General features: G+C 43.6%; 2 protein-coding genes across 7 annotated transcripts in view; both read left to right on the top strand.

The window, feature by feature from the left end:
* Positions 1-13,148, top strand: part of sbf1 (SET binding factor 1) — an 89,682-nt gene that overhangs the window by 57,992 nt on the left and 18,542 nt on the right. For 4 of the 6 annotated variants that reach the window (XM_084050340.1, XM_084050339.1, XM_084050338.1 and 1 more), the window contains 9 exons: positions 97-165; positions 296-457; positions 1,149-1,414; positions 4,518-4,690; positions 5,195-5,268; positions 6,839-7,031; positions 7,871-7,998; positions 9,244-9,419; positions 12,623-12,759. In XM_084050340.1, the coding sequence (XP_083906466.1) occupies positions 97-165; positions 296-457; positions 1,149-1,414; positions 4,518-4,690; positions 5,195-5,268; positions 6,839-7,031; positions 7,871-7,998; positions 9,244-9,419; positions 12,623-12,759 (1,378 nt within the window). The remainder of the gene's footprint in view (positions 1-96; positions 166-295; positions 458-1,148; positions 1,415-4,517; positions 4,691-5,194; positions 5,269-6,838; positions 7,032-7,870; positions 7,999-9,243; positions 9,420-12,622; positions 12,760-13,148) is intronic. The other 2 variants (XM_084050341.1, XM_084050337.1) reach the window with 1 other exon arrangement.
* On the top strand, positions 2,470-3,630 carry LOC311040223 (actin, cytoplasmic 2-like; the record flags this gene model as incomplete). The annotated part of the gene is made up of 1 exon (XM_084050364.1): positions 2,470-3,630. The coding sequence occupies one exon, from the start codon at positions 2,470-2,472 to the stop codon at positions 3,595-3,597; it is 1,128 nt and encodes a 375-aa protein (XP_083906490.1). The 3' UTR covers positions 3,598-3,630.

Raw genomic sequence — 13,148 nt, 5'->3', positions numbered from 1 at the left:
CATACACAGCACTCTCTTACACTTTTGCACCGTGACACGTTGTGCTGTTTACACCCAGGACTAAAAGTGACATGTTGTGCTGTTGTTTACACACAGGACTGTTCCCACATGGATGAGCACGGGATTGCAGCCGCCCTCCTCCCCCTGGTCACGGCCTTCTGCAGAGTAAGTTCCTGAGTCGTATTATGGCTATAACCACCCTCCAGCTCAGTCATTTCAAAAGATTTTTGAAGTGCTACTGCTATGTTTTAAAACCATGACCCTGTTTGTGTGTGTGTGTGTGTGTGTCTGACAGAAACTGGGGGCTGGCATCACTCAGTTTGCCTACAGCTGTGTGCAGGAGCACATGGTGTGGACGAACATGCAGTTCTGGGAGGCCATGTTCTACAGCGACGTCCAGAACCAGATCAGGGCCCTCTATCTGGAGACCGAGGACGGAGAGCAGCAAGCTAACTTGGTAAGAGTGCAGACTGGACTTACTGTATGTTAACCCGTTCAAACCGGGGACACATCTGTGTAACCACTTTATCCATATTTTGTACTATATCTGCTATTAAAAAATAGCAGATATACAAGTTCATATGAACTTGTAGATCTGCTATTTTTTTTGAAAATGTGTGCAAATCTTTGAATGTATATTTCTTAAAGGGAAAATGTTTTACTCAAATCTTTGCTTCTCGGGGTCGCTGGAACTAAATATTTTGAGGTGGGGATCCGTGGCGAAATACATATCATTTTGGGGGTCCTTGACATGAAAAAAAGTTTGGGAACCACTGATATAGCAGCAAAAGTAAAAAAACAAAAAACGGTTAGAATTTAGAAGACATTTGTAGAATATATATATTCATAGATTTGCAAAACAAATCACGATTTTCCTAAAATAGCAGCATCTACAAGCTCATAGCGAGGCACTCTGTGCCGCGCTGCGAGCTTGTATATATGCTATTTTTGAATAGCCAAAGAAATAAAAAAAATGACAGAGAGTGAATGGGTTAAACGTTGTCCTCCTTCTGCAACTTAAATGGTTTGGTTGCTTGGTTGTTGGATTCCAGTCACCTTTGGTAGGTGGCTAGAAAAGGTTTTCTTCGAGTTCAGAGTTTTCGTCCTCTAGAACTGGATCGTTTACTCAAACCTCTCCCCTGTCTCAGCAGGAAGGGATGGAGGGCGGCGGCTGGGCGGGGGTGAGCGCTCTGGAGCTGGCGTCGGAGCAGAGCCGCCTGTGGCCCACGCTCAGCAAGGACATGCAGACGGAGCGCGTGCAGAAGGAGGAGAGCACGGTGTTCAGCCAGGCCATCCACTACGCCAACAGAATGAGCTACCTGCTGCTGCCGCTGGACACCAGCAAGAACCGCCTGCTACGCAGCTCGGGCCTGGGAGACGTGGAGAGTGTCAGCAACAGCTACGTCACCAACAGGTAACACACACACTCTAGACCAGGGGTGAGGCGACTTTGACGATGGAGAGGGCCACTATATTTCCACACTCACTCCAGAGGGCCACATTGCATTTACTGTCGGGCCATTCTATGGTCACACAAAAGTAGCAGATCTATGTCACACAAAAATAGCAGATCTGCAAGCTCAAAACGCGTCGCAGCGCGACACGTTTTGAGCTTGTAGATCTGCTATTTTTGCAATTTTTTTTATTGGAATTCAGATTTCTTTTTAGCTATTTTTGAATTGGAATCCCGAAAAGTAACATTTTTTATTTAACTTCAAGTGCATTTAGTTATACTTATGTTAACTTTATGAACTTAGATAAAGCAGACAATGGAATTTTAATACTAGTCATTAAGCTACTACTAATTTAGTTGTAGTAATTAAAGCGGGTCATGTTTGCAATTGTAACAGCTGAAATCAATAATATATCAGTATTCCCATATTAACCTGCGGGCCGCATTAAGTGAAGGTGGGGGCCGCATGAGGCCCCCGGGCTGCCAGTTGCCCTATGCTCTAGACACACGTGCATGCACTCACTCACTCACTCACTCACTCACTCACTCACTCACTCACTCACTCACTCACTCACACACACGCACCTGCACACGCACACGCACACGCACACGCGCACACACACACACACACACACACACACACACACACACACACACACACATACAGTACACAGTTACAAATGTAACCAAATGGACCCATACGGGCCTCTCTCTACTCTCAGTTAATCCTTAATCATTCTCAGGGCCCAACTATGGACGTCTACGTTATGTCCACATCACGTCAACATCACAGCAAAAAACATAAAAGGGACAGGGGAACCCTGTTGAAGACAGAAAGGTTCCCTAGAGAGACAAGGTCCCTACCCAAAGGCCAGCCATAATAATAATACGATTTATATAGCGCTTTTCTGAGTACTCAAATTGCTTTGCAAAACAGAAACAAAATAAAAGCAACTAGATTAAAAAGTTAAAAACTATAGAAGTAAAGGTAAAAAAAAACTAGGTAGGGAAGAGCCATGGAAGAGGAAATCGGCTCACTGGTTTTTGACAATGGAACCGGTATATGCAAGGCCGGATATGCAGGAGACGATGCCCCTCGTGCTGTCTTCCCCTCCATCGTCGGTCGCCCCAGGCATCAGGGAGTGATGGTGGGTATGTGCAAGAAAGACTGCTACGTTGGTGACGAAGCCCAGAGCAAGAGAGGTATCCTAACACTGAAGTACCCCATCGAGCACGGAATTGTCACCAACTGGGACGACATGACGAAGATCTGGCACCACACATTCTACAACGAGCTGAGAGTTGCCCCTGAGGAGCACCCTGTTCTGCTCACAGAGGCCCCCATGAACCCCAAAGCCAACAGGGAGAAGATGACCCAGATCATGTTCGAGACCTTCAACACCCCCGACATGTACGTTGCCATACAGGCCGTGCTGTCCCTGTACAGCTCTGGGCGTACCACCGGTATTGTCATGGACTCAGGTGATGGTGTGACCCACGTAGTGCCCATCTACGAGGGCTATGCCCTGTCCCACGCCATGCTGCGTCTGGATCTGGCTGGCCGTGACCTCACAGACCACCTCATGAAGATTCTGACAGAGCGTGGGTACTGCTTCACCACCACAGCCGAGAGGGAAATCGTGCGTGACATCAAGGAGAAGCTGTGCTATGTCGCCCTGGATTTCGAGCAGGAGATGGACACCGCTGCCTCCTCCTCCCTCCTAGAGAGGAGATATGAGCTGCCCGATGGACAGGTCATCACCATCGCCAATGAGAGGTTCCGTTGTCCAGAGGCCCTCTTCCAGCCTCGTATCCTTGGTATGGAGTCCTGTGGTATCCATGAGACCACCTACAACAGCATCATGAAGTGTGATATGGATATCCGTAAGGACCTGTACACCAACACTGTGTTGTCTGGAGGTTCCACCATGTACCCAGGCATTGCTGACAGGATGCAGAAGGAGATCACAGCCCTGGCCCCATCCACCATGAAGATCAAGATCATTGCGCAACCAGAGCGTAAATACTCTGTCTGGATCGGAGGTTCCATCTTGGCTTCCCTGTCGACCTTCCAGCAGATGTGGATCAGCAAGCAGGAATACGATGAGTCCGGCCCCTCTATCGTCCACCGCAAATGCTTCTAAACAGACCGTTCCTTTTCGACTGTTCCTCCCCGACCAAACAACGACTTCAGATCTGCGCAAAACACATTTACACAATGTACACGTCGTCATGTACTCTCAAGGCTTCAATTACTTTTGCCACTTGATTCTGAAAAAGCAAGATGTGGTCCAACAACGGCGTGTCTCCCATGTGGGTCTCTGAACTCATAATGGTGATGACCCAAATATGGAGAAACAGCACAATTTATGCCATATATGAGATTATGACTTGCAGAACTTACACATGACAGCAGCACAAAATACAACGACAAACAAACACAAAAAGACCCATGTAAAAACAAAGAAATAACACGTAAAGAAACAAAAAGGCCCATCCCTCAACAAGACATGTAATTATCAGCACCCAGCACATTAAATCAGTCTTGCCCAAATTTGGAGAGACAGTTAGCTGTCTACTAACTTGGCCTAACTTGCCCATTTTTCCTTTTCATTTGAATCTTCTTTGCTTAGTTTTTTGTTTAACTAGTTATTCTCTTAAAGCTTTTTTTTGTTTTGCTTGTTCTGTCTCGTAAAGCAACTTTGAGTACCAAGAAAAGTGCTATATACATTTAATGTATATTATTATTATTACTGGCAGTGTGCACAAAGAATTAACACTGATCCGTCCATCGGTTTGCGAGATTAGCTTCAGACAAAGAGATTCCCAACGACACGGCACCAACAGACAATGACCTTTTATAAAACAGATCAAGTTCATGTTACCTGAAACAGCCTACAAAATGAATTAACATGTTTGTAGAATGGGATCATTTGGAATATTAAGAATACATTTTCTTTTTGGAAGGAACACCTCAGCAGCTGTTTGAAAACACCACCTACTAAAACCTATCTTGTTTATATTGTCATCAACTCAAGTGGTTCTGTGTGATTTGTGTTGGCAGTATTGCTGGCAGCATGGCGGAGAGTTACGACACAGAGAGTGGCTTTGAGGACGCCGAGAGCTCAGACGTGGCCAACTCTGTGGTGCGCTTCATCAACCGCTTCGTAGACAAAGTGTGTAATGAGAGCGGAGTGACCAACGAGCACCTCAAGGCTTTGCACACCATGATACCAGGTATGTATACATGCATACATACATGCATGCAGGACTGGGTGCAGCCAAGGGGCCAGCTTGGGATTTTTACATTGACTCCAATACGGAAGAGACGGTTCATATGAATGGCCTGTAGTTTTTTACCCCTGCTGGTGTCAGAAATAATTTATCTTAACGCAAGCGGATGGGTTTTTGACAAACGTTAGACTCGATTTTCTTACTTTAATAAATTGTCATAAGTACTCAAGATTTACATTGTTAAGTATCTGTATATTATTACTTAATTTAAGTAATCTACATAATTAGAGAATGTAGAAGAATTGTTCTTTTGATCAACGTTTGCCTTACATATCTCTCCTATGGTATCACATCAAGACAGCGTGGAATTATGGACAAAATCTTATCCAACTATAACAAAATATACTTTTGTTTGGGGTCTGAGAGAACCACTGGCGTAGAACACAGAAAAAAACACGTCCGTTTGAGCTGATCTTTCTCTGAAATACGTCACCCTTCTCTCTCCAGACATCGTTCAGATGCACATTGAGACGCTGGATGCAGTCCACAGGGAGAGTAAGCGACTGCCCCCGATCCAAAAGGTAACCAATTCCTATTTTTACATTCCGCTGGACAAAGGCCATGCAGAACCCAGGCCAGCCACGCCCACCCCCCTCTCCACCAATCCCTACAGCTCAGTCTCACAGTGTCACGGCAGGTACGTCTGTCTCGACTGACAGCACTGTGTGTGACTCACACAGCACGCCGTGAGCAGTGCATGCTGGTTGACGTAGTTTCCCCCCCCCCCCTTATCTCTCTCCGTCTGTTGGCGTGTGACTTTTTAAGACGTTTGACGTGGCGTGCCTTCGGTTTTTGAAGGGTGCTGTTAAGCCTTGTTATTTAACCCTGTGATGAGCGGTGTGCCGCTCGCTATCGGAGAGAGAGGGACAGAGGCTGAGCTGAGCTTGTCTCGACACGTTTGGCACTGTAGTTGTGACTAGTTGCAACTGGCACCCCCCCCACACAAAGCATGTCATTCCCCACGGCGCATAGGCGTCCACATTTCACAATCACTGCCCACCGAACGCCCTGTATACACTCACGTGCATGCTTTTTGTGCGTGATCTATTATTACCAGTGTGTGTGGCGTTAGGTGTTGTGTGGCCAATTATGAAATGGGATACAAAACCTGTTATTCAGGTAATAATTAGTCATTCATGGGGAAAGGTTAGCAATGTCATATCGGAGAAATGTCTCGTTAAGACGTTAAAACAGACTTGTTCACAGTCAACAAAGACATGCTCTGGTTCATATTTAGAATACCTCACCATCCAACCCCTCTCGCTGTACTGCATGTGAAAAGTATAGATTGCTCTAAACAAGCCCCTTTTCCCTCAAAGAAAGGACACTCTACAGTTCTTTTTTTTTTACTCAATTTTTATTGCAACAAAAGATTTTCAAAAGACAGATACACATACATATATACAAGACAGAACATAAAAGTGGGGGGGAACAGGAACAGGAACAAAAAAAACAGGACAGTACAAAAAACACAAGAAAGAGACACACTACAGTTCTAAAGATGGCTGTTTTCTTTTTTAGCAGTTTTTTTTGCTGTTTTCCTTTTCTTTTTTTTGATGATTCTGAGATTAGATGGCCTACATCCCATTCTATAAACACGCCCCAGTGGATATTAATGGGTATCTGTTACTTTTTGTGTGTTTGTTTTCTTATTTGAGGTTACCTGTGCCAAAATCCCACCAATGTGGGCCAGCCTACATATCAAAAGTACTGTTTATGTTTTTACACAACATACATCAAATACCTTACATATTTAGAGACTTATTTTTCACTCATCAAATAACTTTCTGGACTTTCTGATGTGCTGATATCAGAGCAAGTCATGCAGCTAGTGACTTGTATAAATAAGCATGGTTGTGAAGGCATGTTTCCATGGTTGTGTCTGTTGAATTCATCCATTTTGGCTTGTTTTTTGGCATAAAATGTCACCGGTTATCCCGCTTGGACATGAAATGATAACGATGCTCCTTACTGTCTCTCCTCTCTCTCCCCTACCTTCCCTCTTGTTCTCTTCCATTCAACCTCTTGTTCCTTCTCTCTCTCTCTCTCTCCCTCCCCTCTCCTCTCCTGTCTCTCTCTCCCTCCCTCCAGCCCAAGCTGTTGACGCCCTCCCTGCTCCCCGGGGAGGAGCTGGTGATGGACGGCATGCGGGTGCACCTGATCTCGGATGGCCGCGAGGAGGCCACGGGGGCGATGGGTGGTCCGCCCCTGCTGCCTGCCGAGGGGGCCATCTTCCTCACCACCTACCGGCTCATCTTCAAGGGCACGCCCACCGACCCCCTGGGTGAGCGGGGGGATTGGGAAGGCCTACGCAGTTATAAAGAGGGGACATCCTCACGCACGCACGCACACACACACACACACACACTAGTGTTGATTTCGTTGAAAACTATGGCGAAAAATGTTGGTCGACTACCTTTTTTCACTGACGAAAACTAAATAAAAACTAAGCTATTATGACTAAAACTAAGACTAAATATATTGACAATTCCGTCAACAAATAAAAACTAGACTAAAATGGTAGTGAGGGACTAGTGGAGAAGAGATCCAGTAGAACTAAAAGACAAGTCATTTTATGTTTGGTTGTGCTCGTGTGTTGCATTCGAAAATAGCAGATCTACAAGCTCACAACGCGTCACGCTACGGCACGAGCTTGTAGATCGGCTATTTTCAGCATGCAACCAAGTGTAAAATCAGCCATTACGACGCCGTCAAGGCACCGGCAAAATACATTTTAGTCGACTAAATCAACTGTAGATTTAGTCGACTATAATTTTATGATATTTAGTCGACTAAAACTAGACTAACAGTAAAATATGACTAAAACTAAATGGAATTTGATTCAAAAGACTATGAGTATAACTAAATCAAAGTTTGCTGTCAAAATTAACACTAACACACACACACACACACACACACGGCACACACACCACTTCAGGTTTTCATAGATTCAGGTACATGTATTCAGGCTCGATTTCATTCAGGTACAAATAATTGCTGTATGGTACATTATGGTACGCTGCTTAAAGGAAACAATAAGGTCTGCACACTGGTGACATAAGCCCCAATGTTTTATTGCTTCTGGGATGTAGTACGTGAACACATACACTTTTGCACTTGCAGTGGGTGAGCAGGTGGTTACCCGTTCGTTCCCCATCGCCTCGCTGACCAAGGAGAAGAGGATATCTGTCTCTTTACCCATGGACCAGTTCATTCAGGAGGGCCTACAGCTTCGTTCCTGTACTTTCCAGGTATAGCTGACCTTTGATCTGAATTTTATTCATTTCACTGTTTTATTATTATTTTTGTTTTATTTATAATATGTAGCACTTTGAGATTTTGTTCAAATATAAAGTGTGTTACAAATAAAATGTATTATTATTATTACCCACCCCTCCCTCTGTTGTCGGAATCTTATAATCTTATCTTTTCCCCTCATTATCCACATAAACCCCAAATTATCTATTTATTCTTACCAGCAATTTAGATTTTTAGAAAAGAAAAGTACCTCCTCAACATGGTTGGTTCTCTGACAAAGACAGATTGCTGTAGCTAAACATCAGTCATTTGCCTACCTTGTGTTTGGCCTCAAACGCTGATCATGTCAGACAGGTTTTACTACACCCTTCTCTAGTCCTTGCCAAGCTGTTCTCATTAAAGATGGTGTAAGTGATAGTGTATTGTATTGGTTGAAATAAGTGTCACAGTAAATGGCCCTATTGTATATTCCAACAGCAATCATGGCTATAGTGTTGTTTGTTCAGTAACAGGGGTCTCCCCAACTCTTCAGCTCTTTAGGAAAACCAAGTACAATATCAGGTCAGAATGCCAATTTGATCCAATCAAGGAAAGCGAACTCATTATGCAGGATACAGGATAAACAAGTGAAATTGGAAGTGATCAAACAAAGACAAAAAGAGCAGACAAAATTGTTACTGGAACACTCTCACATTGAAGCTGATAGGGGGTTCTCTCTCCTGATGGGATGAAATTGGTGACACACCTGAAATTTTATTTTCCGTTTACTAAAGAGCTGGAGAGACAGGGAGACCCCTGTTACTGAAGAAACACTTTATAGCAATGATTACTATCAGAACATAGAGCTTTATCAAACAACACCTTTAACCCATTACGGTTCCGATTCTACAAAATGTCTTCTATAGATCCTAACAGTTTAAAAAAAAACATATTGCTATGTCAATGGTTCTCAAAATTTTTCATGTCAAAGACCCCAAAATGATATGTATTTGGCCGCGGACCCCCGTCTCAAAATATGTTGTTCCAGGGACCCACAGAAGCAAAGATTTGAGTTACAAATGTTCGCTTTAAAAAATATATATTCAAAGATTCGCTACGAGCTTGTAGATCTGCTATTTTTGAATAGCCCAAAGTGTAAAATAATGCTTTTTTAGCTCAAATAAAAAAATGACACAGATGCGTTCCAGGTCTTCAGTGACAAAAATAATAATAATTTCAACGTCATGTCCCGCCTGCAGCTAATGAAGATCGCCTTCGACGAGGAGGTCGCGTCCGACCTGGCGGAGGTGTTCAGGAAACACGTGCACAAGCTGCGCTACCCACAGCACGTCCAGGGGACCTTCGCCTTCACCGTGGGCCATAGTGGCAAGCTGGTGGTGGAGCATAAGACCAAGGACAAGAACCAGTCACTCAAGTAAGAACACTCGGTTTCTCATGTTCGTTTAGTACTTGATAGTGGTGCACACATTATTGCAACTGCATTATAAATGCGGTTGTAACGCATTATAGACCCGACCTTCAAGTAAAGTGTTACCCTGTTTTTAAATGTTTTATTAACTCACTGAGTGCCAGGATTGCCAGAATTATTTCAGAATTGATTCTGAAAAGTGCCAAAGTTTTTTTCACAGAAAACAAAAAGTGCTTAGGAAGCGAGATACAGCCTTTTTCAGTTCTAAGTTAAACAAGGAGTGGATGGAGCTGCACATCTTCAGATGATGATATCTTGGGTTCTGAACATGTTTAAAAAAATAAAAAAATAAAATTGTTTACTATTTTTTTCAAAAACACGTCAAACACGTTAATGACACCCAGCGCCATAGCGGTAAAAACACGCGAAACACGTTAATGGCACTCAATGACTTAAAACGTTAACTTCCTGTTGATTTTGCTATTTTTAGTTAGAAGGAAACCCGGACTGGATCCGCGGATCCGGATGCGGATCTTCAAATAGTAAAATCAGAAGGAAGTTGACATTTTTATAAAAAAATACTACTGGGTTTGGTGATGTTCCATATTGTCTGAATCAACTTTGTTTGTGTTCGTTTACGAGCTAAAAGTGTGACTTTGAGAGCTGTTTCACTGTACAACGTACAAGTCAATGAAGAGCATATTTTGAATGATCAATTTCTAATCAATGGAGCAATAATGTTTTGATTTCTTGTCCACCTTTGGAGTTGCATCGTGGCAACAAGGTAACTACATAACCCAAACCTCTACCAAAGTGGTCTTGTGCCCTTTAATCACTTTAAATCCGGAGTCACTATTTTGGGCATGTCATTATAGGCAAAATGTTTCGACAATGTTTCAACAACAGCTAAAATAGCAGATCTACAAGATCATAACGCATCACAATGCTGCCCGTTGTGACCCGGGTCCCTTGCATGAGAACCTACATTTTTACTGTTGAGTTATAATGGGAGAGCACTCATGGGAAGGCAAGTTGTTTCCATTTGAGTTTTATGCAATACCTCTTGTCAGAGAGAGGAAGAGAGAGGGAGATCAATAAAAAAACAACAACAATGTATCTATCTACATATTAACACATACTAGTACGCACGAGACCACATCCAACCACCGTAGTTAAAGTTATAATATCGACATACTCTACCTTACAGATTCACTCAAAGTTATATATTGCAGCGTTTAGATAATATTGAAAAAAGGAAGGAATTACACACATTACATGAGCATCCAGAGGCTAACGTTACAGCCTGTCTGTAGCCAGCCCAGCACACATTCTGTACACTCAGACGTAGCAGCAGAGCCAGACAAACACACGGCTCCATTGTGCAGCGCTTGTCTAGTGCTGCTGCGAGCCAACGTCACATCAGCACTATCTATCACTGCCGAGGAATTGTCGAGCTGTGAAACGGCCCGTAACATTTCAACCACACTCACATCCTCTGGTCCAAGCGCACCAATGTCCATGATGAGATAACTTGCCGAGTGTTAGCCTTGACTGTGTTATTATTTACATATACAGCTTGCCCCCCCCAGCTTCATTCTTGTCCTACTTTCCGCACTCATTCTTTAACACCCGAGCATCATAAAATTCAACCCCATGTCTCATGGGCCTGTCTACGTGGGGGAGAGTTCACATACGAGAGAAGGAAAGATTAAGTAATATATTGTGTAACGTGTTTCAGATAGCGCAGGACATGGACGGGTGCCATGGTCTTTGTCCAGAAGTGTTGCATGTTATTTCCTTTTGTGTGTGTGTGTGTGTGTGTGTGTGTGTGCGTGTGTGCGTGCGTGCGTGCGTGCGTGCGTGCGACCAAAAAAAGCAAGCCTTTTAACCACTTTCAACCTGGCATCCCTATTTTGCAACGTGCTGTGAGCTTGTAGATCTGCTGATCTTCATATGGCGAAGTGTATACGGCTTAGATGGTTAATTCCACCAGCTGTATCCACCGCCTTGTTCCCTGTCAGATTCAGTTGTTCTGCTCTCCATCTTGTGCCACTGTTACACAACAGTCTGTCTCCTGTGCCTCTTCCCTCGTCAGTTGCTCTCCCCTCCCTTCATCCCTCCCTCCATCCCTCCCCCATTCACTCCACAACTCCTTCTGTTCTCCTCGCCTGGTCTGGTTCCTCCTGCGGGGCATCTAAGGAGCATGAATGTGCCCTTTGAATAATTCAGCAGCGGAAAATGTGTCAGCTCCTCTATCGGCCCTGCTGTGTGTGTGTGTGTGTGTGTGCGCTCGTGTGTATGCGTGTGTATGTGTGTTACGCTCGGTTAAAAACCCACCATTGAGAGATATTAACCTGGAGCCCCCGCATCCCTGTGGCGTTCTTTAACACGCAGCACGTTCGTTAACACGCTGCACTCCTAATGAATTCATGGCTGTCAATTATGCATAGAGACTTCCTCAGAAGTCAAATTCCATGTCCTGCTACTGCTGGCGGCTGCCTTCCGAGCACTGGAATGCAGCGTTTGGGCTTTAACAGAGCTGCTAGGAAGTGAATGTCAAGTGGTTTCTTCCTCGCCGACTGCTTTTTGGACACGCTGTGCTGTTGGATCAGCCAACTAAGCGACGTATTTAGAAATATATCTGCCTTCCTCACTCCCTCCCACTAAACATCTCTCTCTTTCTCTCTATCTCCCTCACCACCCCTGTTGATTTCGTCGACTAAAACTATGACGAAAAATGTTCGTCGACTACCTTTTTTCACTGACGAAAACGTAATAAAAACAAAAAAAATGATACGCTATGATGACTAAAACTAAGACTAAATATATTGACAATTGCGTCAACAAATAAAAACTAGACTAAAATGTTAGTGAGGGACTAGTGGAGAAGATCCAGTAGAACTAAAAGACGCTCGGGTGTTGCGCTCTGAAATAATTTTCAGCATGCAACCAAGTGTAAAATCAGCCTTTAAGACGCCATCAAGGCACCGCCAAAATACATTTTAGTCAACTAAATCAACTGTAGATTTAGTCGACTAAAATCTTATGATATTTAGTCGACTAAAACTAGACTAACAGTAAAACATTTCAGATGACTAAAATATGACTGAAACTAAATGGAATTTAATTCAAAAGACTATGACTAAAACTGAATCAAAATATGCTGTCAAAATCAACACTGCAATCACCGCTCTTCTCCTCCTCCTTAGGACACTTTCTAAAAACCTGGTCAAGAGTGCCAAGAGGACCATCGGCCGACAGTATGTGACCAGGAAGAAGTACTCCCCTCCCACCTGGGAGAACAGAAGCAGCTTCCAGTCGGAGCTGGATGAGGATGAAATCTCAGGTATCATGAGGTCACTCCCCACACAAACAGCACATTTCCTGGACCTTTTTCGCCCTTTCTGGAACATTAAACTGATCCTCTGTATACAGAGGGATTTATAAACAGTGAACTTGGTGGTTTGCCAAAGTATGTTACAGCTACAACAGGACGAAAGGCAAATGACAAAAAACTGATGTTGCGGGCGTACTTGTTTTCTACCGTGTTTGATCTTTGTGCGCCCTTTTTGTTGTTTTTCCCGGGAAACTGTGGTGTAATTTCACCATTAATTATTTATTTAGATTCTACATTAACTGATCAATCTGTCTGTTTGAAGGATACGTTATTTTGGCAGATTTAGTTTGTTAAACATAAAACATTATGTTTAGGGATTTCACTTTCTCTTGTCAATC

The sequence above is a fragment of the Gymnoscopelus microlampas genome (assembly GCF_963454915.1).
Source record: "Gymnoscopelus microlampas genome assembly, chromosome: 23".
Classification (NCBI taxonomy): Eukaryota; Metazoa; Chordata; class Actinopteri; order Myctophiformes; family Myctophidae; genus Gymnoscopelus; species Gymnoscopelus microlampas.
Note: the sequence above shows the minus strand (reverse complement) of the source record. Positions and strands in the feature narration are given on the sequence as shown.